The sequence below is a fragment of the Martes martes genome (assembly GCF_963455335.1).
Source record: "Martes martes genome assembly, chromosome: 8".
In the NCBI taxonomy this organism is placed as follows: Eukaryota; Metazoa; Chordata; class Mammalia; order Carnivora; family Mustelidae; genus Martes; species Martes martes.
The window spans coordinates 94,015,257-94,032,090 of NC_137895.1; the positions used below are offsets into that span (position 1 = coordinate 94,015,257).

General features: G+C 40.7%; 1 protein-coding gene across 1 annotated transcript in view; it reads right to left on the reverse strand.

Annotated features, from left to right (window-relative positions):
* LRIG3 (leucine rich repeats and immunoglobulin like domains 3) overlaps positions 1-15,630 on the reverse strand; it is a 47,095-nt gene extending 31,465 nt beyond the window's left edge. The window contains exons 1-3 of the mRNA XM_080810361.1: positions 15,092-15,630; positions 9,380-9,451; positions 9,099-9,173 (exon numbers count right to left, since the gene is read on the reverse strand). Of these exons, the coding sequence (XP_080666487.1) occupies positions 9,099-9,173; positions 9,380-9,451; positions 15,092-15,339 (395 nt within the window). The 5' untranslated portion in view covers positions 15,340-15,630. The remainder of the gene's footprint in view (positions 1-9,098; positions 9,174-9,379; positions 9,452-15,091) is intronic.
* Positions 15,631-16,834: the final 1,204 nt, after the last annotated feature.

Genomic DNA, 16,834 nt, shown 5'->3' on the forward strand with positions numbered 1-16,834 from the left:
GCTGGATAACTTCTTTTTTCCAGAAATCTCTCCATAGGGAGAAATGTCTCTTCCTATTCTAAGTTACCAGGATTGCAAGCAGATACACAAAACCAACAAAAAAATTGGTTTTGACCAGTTATACAATCTACTAAACCATTGCTAATTCCTCTCATCCTTTAGTTGATACATAAATGGGGATGATGGTGAGGAAGTGAAAGCAAAAAAAAACAGGAGGAGAAGAATAAGAGAAAGAGGGATTTATACAATTGACTACATTTCCTGATTTTGTAAACATCCATTCATCTTTAAAAAGTACTGCCTCTATTCCTAGGCCAGTGTCTTGTGCAGGATTACACGGCAATTAGTGATTAACTTCAAAAAGCATCTTATTTTTTTTTTCCTAAAAAATAAATGCTCATTTTGATTCTATTCCAATGTTTGTTTTGGAATAAAAACATTTAAAATTGCTCATGCACAGTAAAACTGACAGTCCAAGAATGCACACCATGCTCATCCTGTGCTGTAGGGTACTTGCAGCATGAATACTACCTCGATATTTCATTTTGCCTTCAACCTCGTTCTAGAGACTGTTCTATCTGCCAGCTAAAGCTTCACAGGGAGGAAGGGAGACTGTCAGGCAGGTGATTTTAGAAAGGAAGTGCTTATACTTATAATTGCCTTTCCTTTCATGTTTTGAATTTAGCACTTAAGTGACTTTCAGCCAAGGGAAAAAGTGGTGGTACGGGTTAGCAGCCTGTTTCATTGTTTTGGTCTCTCTACCCAACTAGAGCCCCAAGCCTCTCATCTGTGGAAGATGGCAGAGATACTAAAATGAGGACGAGAAGGAGGCAAAGGAACGAGGCCGGGAGAGAGACATGTTGACTCCTGCCACCCTTATCATGAAAAGCAACTGGCTGTAACGTTACTGTTTTGTCTGTCTTGGCAGCACAAGCTTGGCTCAGCATAGAAATGTCTCTGGCAGAAGCTGCACTTGATACTTCAAAGCAGCAGTCAAAATGGCTAGCATGACATTGAAGGGAGAGCTGAGAAAATGGTGCAGGTTCAGGATAGACACTGGTAATACAGGAGAATTTCTGGCAAGCTATGCCGGAAGGTCAAGTTCAAAACCATTTTATGGGCTCCGAGAATGGCCACTGAACAAAGTTGTCCACTGGTTCACGACGTCATATCTAAGAATGTTGTTACCTTGGAAAAAGCAAGTTTTAGTTATGAAAATGATTTTTAAGTGTATATGGAGGGGCACAAACAAAAAGGTTAACTGAATAGTTTTTTCTACAATTAACTATATACAATATTAACTGGGTCTGGGCTATTCATTGAGTCATTCATTCAATAACCGTGCATACCACCCAGGTGCCAGACACAGAGCTACATGCTAGGGTTATGAAAACACACGGGGATGAAAACACACACGCTCTCAGCTTTTAGGAAATTTCATTCTGGTGCGGGAAAGGGACATGAAAGAATCACAGATACACAACTGACAGATGTCATCACGTGTATGATAATAATGTGGACTCTAAGGAAGGGTGATAAGAAAACAACGCTGGACAAGGGTGAGTACTGTAGGCCGAGAGAAAAGTCTGTAATGGGGCCTGACACAGAACAAGCTAGCACACTGCTAGAAGGGAGAAAGGAGTCTAGAGGAAACTCACTGGAAAAGAGGACTCAGATCATCCAGACCACTGGCAGTCTTGGGACAGATTCTACTCTTGACCTAAGAGCAGTGGGAAATTCCTCAAGGGTTGAAAGCACCACAGCAGGATTAAAATTTGTTTCAAATCTAAATTGAGAGTTCGAACACCCAGCAAACTTGTATTGTGGGGACTGGTTTATGATTAATTGTGAACATAAACATAGAGGGTAGAGAATACATCTCTGTGTACAGTAAACTCTTATGCGCAAATCACGTACACTTTAAAATCCAATAAAAGAATACAACTTATCGTATTACGATGTTTATGTATTTATTTTGTAAGACTTGAGCTTTATGAGCTAATTCCCATTAAACACCATAACGTCTGGTTTGTTTATTCTGATGAAGGCTGCAGCCCTCTGATGCAATGTCCTTTAAATACAAAGACACTAGTCCATTCGTCCACATCAGTGGGGCATACATTTGGGGATGAACTTTTCAGTTAAGGGGCTCAAATTTGATGGGCTCATCTATACCAACAAATGGGTGAAGATGCGATTTACCATCTTAATCAGAACAAAGCTCCCTGATTCCCCAGAAACTTAAATTCTAATGTTGACCAAAGCTTCTCCCCACTTCCCTAATTAATATGACGCAATGGTAACCTCCTTTCAAAAGCTGACTTACATAGGTTTGGTTTAAAAACAAATAAACAACTATTTGAACTTTACCACATAGTTACAAAATTCTTATCTACATCATCACTTGAAAATGTAACACTTTGCCTTCCTGGTATGCTGTGTCTCTGAGCTGTGAACTATTAAAATATCAATATGCTTTAAAAAATCACAAAGTAAGTTTGATGAATTATTTAAATAAACTCAGTGCCATACAACCAAGCAATAGTCTCTCAAATCACTGTCTCCCGGTTTTTTTATTAGGCTGATTTTTGAAAAGTTCAATGAAAAATGCGTGCTTATGGATGAAGTTCCCACCTAATACGGTGCTGGGGTCAATATATCGATAAGAGAATAGTGCAGATCTGATTTCTGATCACTCACCCAACCCCACTCTTTTCATTCATGCATACATCAGACATACATATATAATACATACATCATACACATATCATACATACTTCATACATACAAGTCAACACTTATATGACACCCACCCTATGATCAATTTCCTTTTGTGGGGACAAAGAAAGATATGGCCCTAACATAGAGCAAGGCTCAGAGTTGGGATAGTTTTAAGGATGGCTGGATAGCAGGTATGTGGCAAGTCATAACTGTTTATGATAAAAAAAAAGCACATTATTTATCTTCATGGCCTTTGATTTTGAAAATGAACATGGTTTAATGACTACCTGAAAACAAGGAGAGAAGATGATTCTGTGCGTCTATGAAATGTAGTCATTTCATTCCCCTGCTTAAGAAATACGTCACTCAGTCCCCCAAACCTTTAAAATACCTAACTGCATTGCTACCAATGTACCCCATGTCCTTTCCTTCTCTAGACCTCACACACCCTTGCCCTCCATACACACAGAAGCTGCAGCGCTCTTCTGCACTGGCCCAGCTGGGCATCTCCCCATCATCCAGGGCATCATCCTACGGGGAACATGTCTGTATTGTCCATCTTCCCTTTGTTCATTATTCAAAGCCCCCTGAGGGCAGAGGTCACGTTCTATTTTCCTTTGTTCCCCAGCACTTAGCACATAGTAGGTGGTGTTGCTGGGCACCCAAAAGAGCTCAAAATCCTCCTTATAGACGCACAAGCCCTTGGGCTAGAAATGTTGCTCCGTTATTAATTATAACTGAGTGTTTACCAACTCTTTGAACTACTTGAAGAGAGCAAAAATTTTCCAGATAACCCAGTCCAGATGCATAGTTCTTTCTCTCTCCCTCACCTGCTGCTGCCAGGATAAGGTTTCTAACTCCTGCTGTCCTTCTCGGATCCAACTGTTGTGGCTCACACTTTTCAGAGTCCTCACCTGTGCTTTATGCCATTCGATTCCGTACTGGAACTACCTGAGATAGAGGCGCAGACATCTCCCACTGCTCTTACAGATAAAGCAGAGGTAATTAAGTCTGCCTGAGGTCAAACAAGACACTAGCGAGAGACAAGACAAAAACACGTGTGCCCTGTTTCCAGCTTGGGCCTCCCTCTCGTCCACTCAGATATTGAAGGAGAACCTCCTCTGGGCCACATTCTGGCCTGGGCCTCTTAGGGGACTGATAGTTCAGTGAGACCTGAGTTCTAACCTGGAATGCACGAGGGAAAACATCTATCACTAACACACCCTGGAAGATCCCTTATAACACCAGCAAAGTGTTCTTATGCAAACATATTCTCCTTCCCTCTCCCTCTCTGAGTCCTAGAGGGCCAGTTTTTTGTTTCAGTATTGGAACAGATTGATTTTGTATTTTGTTATTGTTTTTTGTTTTGAATTTTTAGTTTAGGACCCGATAAAGTAGTTCACATGTGTGCTGGACACAGGGTCTATGAAAAATCTGTATCTCTGAAGACCAACGTCATCCCTGGTGTATTGAGATACTAAAACTGAAAAAGGCAAATACAAAAGGGGACTTTTATTTCCCACACACTTCCATCTCAAACACACTATAGGGCACGTGTTCACTGGTGAGAGTGGTGAGCTGAATTCCTTCCCTACTTAAACCACTTCTTTCTTTTACTTATTATTGTTGCTGTTGTTAGAATTTATTACTATTATTTACCATGCATGCAGAGCTGAACATAAGTTAAGTAAAACATAGACATGCTTTGTTTCCACTGTAAAGTTTTAGCCAGTAGCATAGACGAATACACCTGCCTGGATAATGTTAAGTGCAAGTGGCTTTCCATAAATATTCCTTAATTGTTATACCTAGCACCAGCTATATGCCATACACCTGCATTTAGTGCTGGGGAAAATGAGAGTCAGCCACAAGCCCCAAAGTATAGCATGCGAGAAAAATAGAAACAAACTCATTCATTGCCATGTAAGAGTTGGATATAAGAGGCAAGATGGACCCGGAGAGGGTAGGGGAGGCTTAAGGAGATGACCTTCACCCCTAGGATGCTGCACACAACCCTTACCTCCCCCCTCCCCGATTCAAATGTCACCTTCCTAGCAAGCCCCGTCCTGCATCCCCATTTAAAACTGTCAACCCCTATTCTGCCACACACACCCCTCTGCCTCCTCACTGCTTTTTCCTCCCAGCACTCACCACCTTCTGACCACACCTTTTACTTGACTTTTTGACCTTCTCCTTCCATGAGAAGGCAGCTCTGTGAGGGCAAGGATTTCATCTGTCTGTTCACTGCTGAATCTCCACCTTAGACCAGTACCCAAGCACATTGAAGGATTTGGTAAATACTCAAAAGCCTTTCCCAACCACATTAAAGGGCTCTTCTGGTCCTCCTCCCTTTCCCTTGACAGCATGTATCAAGAAACTGAAGTGATCTTTTTTTAAAAAAAATTGTTACTCATTGTTCTTTTACTCCTCACTAGAATAGAAACTTCATAGGAGCAAGTTGTCTGGTTTGTTTACTGCTGTGTCCCCAGCCCTTAAAACAGAGCCTGGCCCTGCTCATTTATTCAATGAATTTCACTCGAGTGCATGATCGTCATCATCATGATCACAGCTCATAGTCATTGAGCACTCAGCATATGTCCAATGGTCTTATCTGCATTATTTTTCCAAATCCTCGCAACAACCCTATGAGGTGGGCATTGTTATAATTCTCATTTTGTAGATAAGGAAACTCAGATAGTAACTTGACGAAGATCTCAAACCTAGCAAGGGGAAGAGGCAGCAAATAATTCTAAGCCATCCAACTTGAGCTTTGCTTTAATCACTGTTCTGCTGCAGTGACACAATGCTGTCATCACTCTTGGGCTCCTTTGGTGGTTCCTCCCTCCTACCCCACGGTGATCTGCCCTCTCTATACCACCCTCGGCCACCGCTAGCACATCTTCCACACTAAAGCCAGAATGACACTGTCAAATAGCAAAACTGATCACCTTACCCTGTTTTAAATCTCTTCATTGGCTGTCCATTGGCAGAACTCACATTTTGGGGTCCTAACAGCAAAGTGATCAATATTTATAATAATCACTCTGGAAGGATGACATTGCCATTTTCAGAAAAATTAGAGACTATGAAGATCATGGTGGATATGGGAGAAATGCTCTACCTTTCAGATGAGAAATAATGAGAAAAGGCTTATTTGATTCTAACAAACTGGGGTTTATCAGTAGTTCCAGAAATATTTATGCAATATCTAATCAGATGTGGTAAAGGAGATGTGTTAAAATGGACATTCCCGGGCCCCACCCCATCTCATTAATTCAGAATCTCTAGGGACAGGGTCAGGAAATCTACATTTTTTGACAAGTAATCGGGGTACTCCTTTGACATTCAGGGACCTAAATCTTTTCAATTCTAACATGTAGATAAGTACTTACATGTTGGGCGCTATTATATAAACCATCAATGTCAAGACTAAGACCTAAGCTTTATTTAATGACCAATGAGAACTCTCTTGTTCAACAATAATGTTATAGGACTCATGGATTCAAACCTGTCCTAACTCAAGTCACAGTTTTCAAAAATGTCCCATGCTTGCGTGGCTCATGCCACTTCACAGGAAGGGCAACAGTTTTACTATATGTTCATTCCAAACCTCATGAATTTCCTCCCTTAAAGTATAGAATCCTGGCTGGCAAGGCTACAAAATAGAGGAAAAAAAAGAACAACAAAGCCAAACAAAACCCACAAACCATGTCCTGCCCCTAGCAGGGGCTTGACTTCTGAGATCATGCTAGGTGGGATTCAAAGGAAAGCAAATCTGTTCAGGTCGTTTGCATTCTCACGGATCCCCAAAAAGGTGAGAGATGAGCTCTGTTAATGGGGGAGTTCAGTGCTCATCCACCTGGTACCCCAAGACCCTGGTACTTTTCCAGGCTTCACTGACTTTATCAGAAGTGGTCTGAACATTATCAGAGATGAACATCTCTGGACATGGGGTGCCATTTGCTGCTGAAGATGAGCAAGGAGGAAGGTTCTCACCAGGTAAACTTCCCTGCCTCCAGCTGGGAAGGGTCCCCACTGCTCATAGCAGCAACAGGATGGAGCACCAACATTAAATCTTCTGCTCAAGATCCCAACTGATTCTTCCTTTCCTTTAACATATTTTCAAATGATTTAACTTGTGCAAATGACCCCCAAAATCAGCTTCCCTCCACAAAATGTTAAAAAACAAAACAAAACAAAAAAAATAAAAAACCCTTGATCAAATAAAAGTCAAACAGCTCTGAGAGCTGCTTGGAATGACATGGTGTTTAACCATGGTGCCATGGAAATTTTCTAACTTAAGCCATGGTATATAGTTGAACAATTTCTTTTGAAATTTCAGAACCTAAGTACCAATTTTTAGCTCTGATGTTCATGTGTTTCTATATAAAAGAAAATACTCTACCCTATGTAACACAAGACAGAAATTAATGGTGCTTCAGAAACAATGATGGTGTACTGTAATATCCAAAGACACCTACAGGAGAAAACAATTGTAGAAGAGCCAGAGAAATACATTTTCAACGTATTTCATAGGTATGAAGACAATTTTTCACAACCCATATTGAATTAGCAGTCTCATCACATAAATAACCCTCTGCAGATACTACATAATCTCGGTAATAAGTAGTATCTACCATTACATAAAATGAACAAAATAATCCCTGGTCAGATGCAATGCAACAAATTAAGGAGAAAGAAAAGTGAGATTATTCAAGGTCAGTAAAGATTACTTAGCACTCACTAAAATGAAACAAATGCAAATAGGGAAAACAGTTCAAATTTTGCAAGGTTTCCATCTTTCCAGACTGCATTTCGGTTTTCTAATTATAAATGAAAGCTTTGAAGTATAAAATCACTGGGTTATTTATTCCCAATAGAAGTTTCTAATTTCCTTACAAGTTCTTAGGATTTCAACTCTATACCAAGGCAAAGGGAAGATTGTTTTCTCCACCCCACCCAGATTCCAAAACTCCACTGTGGACCCTCTCAGCCATGAAGCATGCAATGACTCTCAACTCAAGACTCTCTTGAACATGCTGACAGAATCTGCCAAGACACTGAGTAAGAACAGCAGGGGGAAGCAGCATTCCCTGGGAGTTAGAAAGGCCCCATTGGTCAAATGAGAATAGCTAAAGCTGTTTCAGATACCAAAACCAGTATTCCATTTAGACTCTAAATTCTTAAGCAAATGTGAAAGACAAAGAAAACAGGTATTAATGCTAGCATTAAAATGTTTTTGAAATTTAGTGTTTATTTGTCAAATACCGACTCCATTTTTTTTTTTTTTCATTCCTTTCTGTTTCTGATCTTTGGAAAAACCACATCAGTATCAAATGTCACTTAGTTCTTATTCAAACAGAGGGAAGCAGACACAGCGGCTGCACCCGTGACTTAGGTGACCTGGGCCCTCAGTAAAAACCAACCTCTATAAATCACCAGATGTAAGCAATTGGGTAGTGATCACTTTAATTAATTGAACAGCTTTCCTGAAATTTACTGTATAATTTTAACCCTTGCGACACCTTTCTCAGAAGCAACCAACAATGGTGGGCTTTTAACTGGTTTAAGGAAGGAAAATATTTTAACCTCGGTGGCTTAGGTATACTTTTAAATTATTCAAGATTAAGGTGGCAAGCTACTTAAATTTTAGAAATAAATACTGCACATTCTAAATGCTACCCTTAAGTGCCAAAAGTCAAAATTATTCCAAAACATCTCCAGTGCATGACTATAGACATGTTAGGTCTTAAAAATACAGAAAATTTAGCACAATTTTAATTTGAAAACTCATCTTTGCAAAACAACATGCAATGGTATTTATAACTTCAATCACATACTTAATTTTAACTGTATAAAGTTGATATGTTGAGTTGATGTTTCTGAGTCTGAGTTTGTTTCTGAGTTGATTTCTACTACAGGCACCACACTTAAAAGAGAATACTCCAGTGCCTTATTACCAACTCCTACTTCCTCTCACAAAACAACTCCGATCACCCTCCAGTAGCAACTGTGTAATACCTAATCCACAGATCCCATGTCGGCCACTGAGTAATGACCAGAATTAGTCCTAGTCTGCAGGACATAATCAAACCCATGTCTCTATGAGGTGAAGGCAGCTTCTCTGAATCTGGGATACCGGTTCAGCAATAACGGCAACATGGAAAGTGTGTTGTTAAAATGGTACTTAAAATTTAGGAAAGAAAAAGGCTGAAAAACAAGCCAACCAATTTAAAAAAAAACCTTCTCCATTATCTGCAGAAGGAAGTATTCATATTTTGTTCATAAGACCTTTACTCCAGCCCATATAGAACTGTGGAACTGCTACCCATGGTCCCTGCAAGCATACATGCAAAATCCTATTAACATTCACTTACAAGGACAGAAGTGTAATATTGGCTGAGACTGGTCCTAGATTTGGAATGGTCTCCAATTCATTGTTGTTCAGTTTCCTTTAAGTGCCCAAACAAAACAAAACAAAAAAACAGAAAAAAACAAAAGCTGATTAGATCATCTGTAAATCACAGAGGTGAAAACTTCATAAAATTATTTTAAAATACCTCCCAAGTTAAAAATTTTTTAATTAATTGCAATCCAAATGTTCTTTATGGTTAAATAGCATATTTTATTCAAATCTCAAATAGAAAGTAAGACTCACACTTCTCGAAGGTTTTGAAGGTGGCTCATGGAATTTGCCTTGATGAAAGATAATCTGTTGTGACTCAAGTCCCTATGAGAAAACAAAAAAGTCAAGTTGTAAGTGGTTTCCAAAAATCACTAGTAGTGTTTAATGATGTGCAAGATAGAATGGATTTATGAAATACCTCTATCGACACTAGTGACAATGTAAGAAAGATCTGGTTCATCCTATCCCCAAACTAGATGGCAACCATATTGCCAAACTCAAAAATACAAATTCTGAGGACAAAATTAGTTTAGGAGACTGGTAGGTTCAAGTGCTTTAAGCTCACAGACTTTTAGGAGATGTTTTTTTGGCAAAGGGTGAACAGGTCTTTTGTGAACTGGTTGTTTTGCTTCACCCTCCCCATCCCCTACCATCTCCTCACCTCCAACATGATATGATGAAGTCATGGCCTATGAAAAGTGGCTCATTAGGCAGGCTGTTGAAACTCAAACCTCTAAAGAAACCTTTTTATTATTATCATAAAATTAAGCATCGGTGTTCTTATTATAGGCAAACAAAATAGAAATTACTTTTCACACCTATTTCTCTGGGTTTAGGTACCAAATTACTGAAGGTATCATTGTGTGTATGTGTGTTGAGAGAGTCGAAAACAACAACTCTGCTTTCCTGAATTCCCCAAATCTCAATAACTGATAATATAACGTATAATTTAAGCCACATAAACCACGTACAACGCAGGCTATATAGGAACCCACGATCAGATTTCTTCACAATCACGAAATAAATCTGCTTCTTAGAGACTTCATCGAACTTAGTAACAATTTCCATAAGACATCGTTATTTTTAAAAAAGTGAAACAGAACTCCTACGTATACAATATTCCTAGACTAGGCCATCTTGGCATTTAAGACTCCACAATGTTAAAGAAAGCCCAGTAAACGTTCGCTTACATTCCTTTATGTGTTGACACACTGAGTGTGTGCCTGCCGTGTGGCGAATTGAAAGTGAAAGGCTGGAACAGCTACTGAAAAGCAGACTTACAAACAGTATGGCTGAAAGCTCTCTCCTCCAAAGAGGTTTACCAACCCTTACCAAATGAATTCTTTCAGTGTTTACTTTTAACCAACCAGCGTTTTAGAGAACCAAACTGTACTGGTGCAAAGCATGAATCAAAAATGAAAGGCAGAAACATCACACCCAGAGAAACACAGTATAACCTTGTCCAGTCTACAAAGTGAACAATGAGAAATCAGGGATCCTTTTAGTCTTTTCATGTTTGTTTTGAGAATAAACCTGGATTTCTCTATTTCACCTAAAAAAAAAAAATCTGCAAAGGTTTTATTTGAAACATGTTTGCCTAAAGACCTACCAGACAGTAACAGACATGAGTAGATTTGTTCTGGTAGAGTTATAACATGAAAAAAAATCTGGCACAGTCTTTAAACTATAAAAATCCTGCAATTACAACCACTGCTGTGCATGCTCACCACGCTGGAGCCAGACACTTTCCCTCCCAGCCCAGCTCACGTCCGTCTGGAGTTCATCAAGGAACCCGTGAGCCCAACAGCTCATGTTAGGATTCAAACAAAACCTGTGTGCTTTTAGCACCACAGACAGTCACAGATTTCCCACAGGGTTTCAAAAACAACCAGCAGAAAGAGTCCTTCACCTGGGAGGTAGCCTGAATCAACAGAAAGTCTCATTTGGATCCACTTAACGAAAGAACATTGAACCAGCAGAAAACTGCATCCCCTATTGTTTCAATGTTTAAAGGGAAAAGGGGAACCGATCTGGCATTTACATTTATTACAGGTGGTTTTCTTTTTAATTAGAAAAAAACGAAAACCACACTTCACTTCATTTTAAGGATTATTTTGTAAGGCAATCCTATGAGAAAAGAGGGTGTTTAACTTTTTTCCCCCCCAACCAGTAATGGAACGAGTTCTCCAACAAAAGACTTTAAAAATGAGAAACTGCCTTCCGAGAAGTATGCACATGCTGGAGACCACTCATTTCTGATCCAGAAGCGGGAGCTGGCAACCTTAAATATTTTAGTTATTGCAACACACTTCCATTCCTGAGTTTTGTGTACTATTAAAACCACATTATGTGGGAGAAAAAAAAATCACCTCTTAAGTGACTTTTACTGCTAAATACTTAAGCCATGAAACTTTTAATGTGTCTAAATTTGGGTTTAATACAGTTTATGTTTCAGAAATGATTACTTTCCAGTTAAAGGATGTCACATTTTCCTAAATCTTCCCTATATTGTTTTTATGGCTAGACCACATTAAAAACAAGTTGTACAATGTCGATATTTTCTTAAACCCACGAGAACGTTCAGTAAGAAAAGAAGATTCTTCATTTTCAGAGTCCCATGTATGAACATCTTCCCCAGGAAACCTTTTCAAAAAACTCTGTGTAGTGAGTTTAATAAATGGGATAAGTGGTAAGGCAGGGGGGTGTTAACGATTTACCTAGAACTCAGCTGGCCAAATGCTGGAAAATCAAACTCTACATGGTAGAAAAAATGTCTTTCCTCCTGCACATTAGCAAGCGAATAAATATATATGAAAATAATTAATTTATAACATTTGGTTCCAGCCATCATTTTCTTCCTTTTAGCATTTGGAAATCTGACTTCCAAGTCAAATTTTAAAATGCAAATCCAGCACAGCTTCTTAATCAATCCCACTGGGGCCTGCAGAGCTGCTAATTCAGCAGAAATCTGGAAAGCTGAAAAACAAAAAGCCAGGCTGTAGCTGTTTTAAGACACTGATCCAAAGTGACTCATAAATCAGCCTGCTACGTTCAAGTTTTAGTCTGGAAAATATAGAAAAACAGCTGTGAAAACCATGAGGACCATGACCCCCACCCCAGCCCCAATTCTGGTACCGACCAGACGATTTATAACAGGCGAACACTACAGAAGCCACAGCAGCAGAAAGTAACTTTCGGACTTTCGCCTCAGCCCAGCTCATGCAAACATTTCTACGTGATAAGATAAATAATTCTGAAATTCCAGTGAGATTTTAATACATTAAGCTCTCATTGGCAATTGAGCAACTTTTCCCTCTTCTGGCTAACAAATTCCAACAAGCAACTCCTTTTTGGGTTCAGAACTCTTTGTAAGCACAAAATCTAGATGTAAACTCAAGTCTGCCTTTAAAGGCAGTTGTAAGCAAAGCTTCAAATAGTCACTGTTTTAAAAGCCACTTTCATTAAAGTATTACAAGTCACTCTTTGAAAGAACTACAATATTATTTTACAGCTCAAACTATTTAATTTTTCACACATGAGATTCTTAAGGCAATAAGTTACAACTAAATAAAGTGAAAAAAATACATGCACACGTATTTTAGAGAAATTAATTTTTTTTAACTTGCAAATTCAACAAATGATACAAAAGATAGTTTCCTTGAACGGTGCTCTCATAAATTAGTTCTAAGGCAAAGGTTTACTATCTTAATTACCTGAGAAAAAGTTAAGATATGGGAAAAAACAGTATGTATTTTTCTACTTCTGAACTCTGTAACAGTCTACCTAAATACTTTTTATAATTATGTAAAATTTAAGAAACAGCTATCTTATGCCTCTTGTTCCAAACACGGAGTAACTGAGAATTAAAGCCCAATTCCACGTGTTTTTCTGCCTCTTTCAAAGGCAGAGAGAGGAGATCTCTAGAGCTTTAGGCACAAACAAAAGAAACATTTACAATAAAGAATTTAGACCACATGGTTTGGTGACAACTACAAAGCTGGTTAAAAGTCACACAAGTACAAGAATGACAGAGCTGTCCAATGAGTGATCACAGTGGGGCTTCTGACAACAGACCTAGTGCTTATTTGTACAAGTGGAACTTATTTTCACATATATTTAAGGAATGTGGACTTGTATTGAGACAATTTACTGCTGGCGGAAATGTAATTAAAGATTGTGCTAACCAAATAAACTGTAATTTGTTTTTAGTGTGCCACCAAATTATCTGCAAAACAAAATCCTTAATTAGGTCAGCTACTTTTAAGACAATGTTTAAATAGGTATCAAAATCCTTTTGGTTTAACTCAACTTCTAATCAAGACTAATAGTTTTTTTTAAGACACCCAAATACACACACAAAATATATATTGTACACTGGCATGACCCATTAAGCTACTTGACAAGGAAAAACTACTAATATAAGCTAACTTCGGTGAATCATTCAAGCATTTCTAAACACACCCCAGGAAGAGCTATTCATTTTCTTTTTCTCATCTCTCTATTATTCATACATGTTCACCTCCAGTTCAGTTCCATATGTTGTCAATAGAGCCATTCACATTTCATGAATAAGGCAGCATGACCTCCACAAGAGGCAATTGAACAGAATTAGCCACAACTAATTGAAAGTCTTCCTGCTTCAGGTTAAAGCCCTTATCTCCTTCTTCAATTATAAAACAAAAACAAAACCAAAAAACTATTAAACAAGACATCCCACGATAAGAGATTAGAAAATCTAAAACTCTAATTCCACTTTTTTTAATAAACTAAGGTTTATTAACACAAAATATATGATTTTGATGGCTAACCATCGCACAGTTCACAAATAAAGATTTTGATTACCACAATGATTTAAAAACAATTTCTTAAACTATGGAACCAAACTTCCTACTACTATTATTAGGATGTTAGGTTGGTCTAGCAGAATTGTTTTAAGAATGTAGGATTTCCATTGCAATTCTGCTAGGCCCAAATCTGAGGGTTAAGGATGGACTGCACTTTATTTCTTTTAGACAAGATAACTTTTTTTTTTTTTTTAAAGAAACACAACTTGTAATTGCTTACATTTTACACAAGTCCGCCAATTTTAACAACACTAGTGCTGGGAGAGAATAAGGAGATGACATTTGGAAAGAATCAGCCTTTCCAACTAAACTACATTTTCTTCCTTGTTCTTCCACGCAGTTGGCAGTGATTTCAGGTTTTCAGACTTCACAGCTCGCATCCAAAAACTTGCATAACAGCGCCCAGTCCTCTCTCTTAAACTGTTTGCTGCAAAGCTACAGAAATCACGCCCTTCGTTCTGAAAACTCCAGTTCCTTTCTTTCCATATCTACTCATTAGTTTCGCCAACTTCTTACCGGAACCAGGATGTGTTACAATTTGGCTGAAGCTTTATGGAATTTCCTATAGCGAAATTAAGCACAGGGGCCAGGGGCGAGAACAAGACGATGTCTACTATAGCTTGGACAGTGACCGAACTCTGGTGAGGAGGCTTCTCAAATGAAAGGAGCTCATTCAATTACTGGCTGGGAACAGGAAAGGGGGCCTGAATGAGTTAGAAACTGCAGCTGAGCCACAGGATCGTACCCTCTGGGAGAACTGCGAACTCTAGTAACCCGCAGATTGCCACCTCTGCTGTCCCGCCCCCAGAGGGGCGCGCATTTGAATCCACTTGGCAGGCTCTGGGCTCAGGACCTTGACTCTACTCGTCTGAGTTGTCAGTGGCTCCTTTCCCTCGCCCACCTGCGGCCAGGTGGGGCAAGCCCAGGGCCCACCGCGCGGCCCGCTAGGCACGAGGGCTGGGTAACTGAGGCCTCGATGGCTCCTTTTCCATCTCCACCGAGCACCGCTTGAGGCCTGGGTCAGGAGCAACTGCCCCAGAAAAGGCAACCGCGCGCCCAGCGAACTCGCCCGTCGCGATTCTCAAGCGGGTCCCCCTCTGCCCTCAAGGAGAATACTTACAGGCGAGCGATCCAGGGCGGGAGAGACTCGGGAAGGCGCGCCAGCCGCTGGCGGCTGCAGTCCAGGAGGTCCCCAAGGCACCGGCAAAGAGCGGGACACAGGCGCTCGGCGGCGACCTCCGAAGACTGCCCCAGTGCCCCCGGGCTGCCACGACCGCTGCCCTCGGCCGGGCCCAGGCGTCCCAGCACCGCACCCAGCAGCAGTCCCAGTGCCACCGACGGCGCGCGGAGCTTCTCGGGGGCGCCCATCGCGTTCCTGCGGCCTCTCACCCTGCCCGGCGCTCCGCAGCCGGCGCGCGCTGGGGGCCCGACACCAACTTGCAGCCGAGGGTGGCCGCCCGCGCTCGAAGCCGCGTGCGCGCGCTCTTGTCCTGCGCTCCCGACAAAGTCCTTTCTTCTACCGCCAGCAGCTCAGCCCTTGCTTGCCCCGGAGTAGCGAGAGGGAAGCCAGAAAGGACGGCCAGCTGCGGCTGCGCTGCAGTCCGGGCAGCGTCGGCGCTCCCAAGTCCCTCTCGCCCGCAAAGAAACTTTTTCGCCTCCTCCCCGCGATAATGCGCAAAGTCCCGGCGCGGCGGAGTCGGGAGGCGGGGTGTGCGGAGCAGCCGCGCGTCCATTGGCCGGCCGGGCCCCGTCGCCCCAAGTCCACGTGACAACAACAGGGCTCCAGACCCGGGCGGGAGCGCGGGAGAAAGTGGAGCTGAGATTGTAGGAAATTCGGAGTTATATTTTCCAGCCTCTGCGGCCAGCAGTCTCCACTACGTCCTGGGAAACATATATCAAATGGAGTTGAAGAGAAAAAGGGAGTGTGCAAACAACTGAACAAAATTAGGCCAGCTTTCGGAGTTGGAGGTATTTTGGCGGACGTGAGGGGAGTAAAGTTAGCTTTACCAGGAAAACTTTAAATTCCAAATCGAAAAAAAAAATTAGAAATTATCCTACCATCCACAGATGAAACAGTGGTTTCAGTGAAAATACAGTTGTTCTAACATTAATATTGGTCGATTTTTTCCCGTTATATATTAGCTCAAAAAATAAAAACAATAAAATTGCTGGAAATGGTATATTGCGTTACAAACAGCCACCGTTAGTGCACTGGCTAGAGCTGTGGGGGAAATTATGGGAAGTGACCTTCTAATAAGTTGTGATGGCAGTCACAGAGTGTATGCAATAGCTGGAAATAATAAAAAATAGTCACAGTTACTTCAAGGCAAAATGAGAACTAGGACCTTGAAGGAAAAGATTAACATAGGCACCGTGGTCTACCTGGGCTTTGAGTAATGACAAATTCTTATTGAGAATGCTACCAGGCTAGAAGTACTTGTCTACCTGTGTGGAGTGGGGGTGGATTCAGGCATATGGGACTTCCCCAGTGAAGTCTATGTTCTAACAAAACTCTTGCAGGTGATTGGGGTGGCAGAATTTTGGAAACCCGAGAGTTCATCTGTGAACACCCTGCTCCTCTAGGTGAGGATATATACCCAGAGAAAGTTACTAACCTGTTTGTGGTAAAAAGAGGAAGCTTATTTTAAAAATGCGACTTCTACAGTCATTGTTTCTTGTGCTGTCTGCCGAAGAATTTCATAGGGGCTGTTTAAACTTCTCATTATTGAGGAGTAGCGACAGTTTGTAGAGTGGAGACTTTAATTTTTTAATTTCCACTGTAGCAAATCACCTGAAAAAGCACTCCCATTCTTGAGGAAGAGAAAAGACTCACTTTGAAGGTGAAAAACACTTTAGGTAAGAT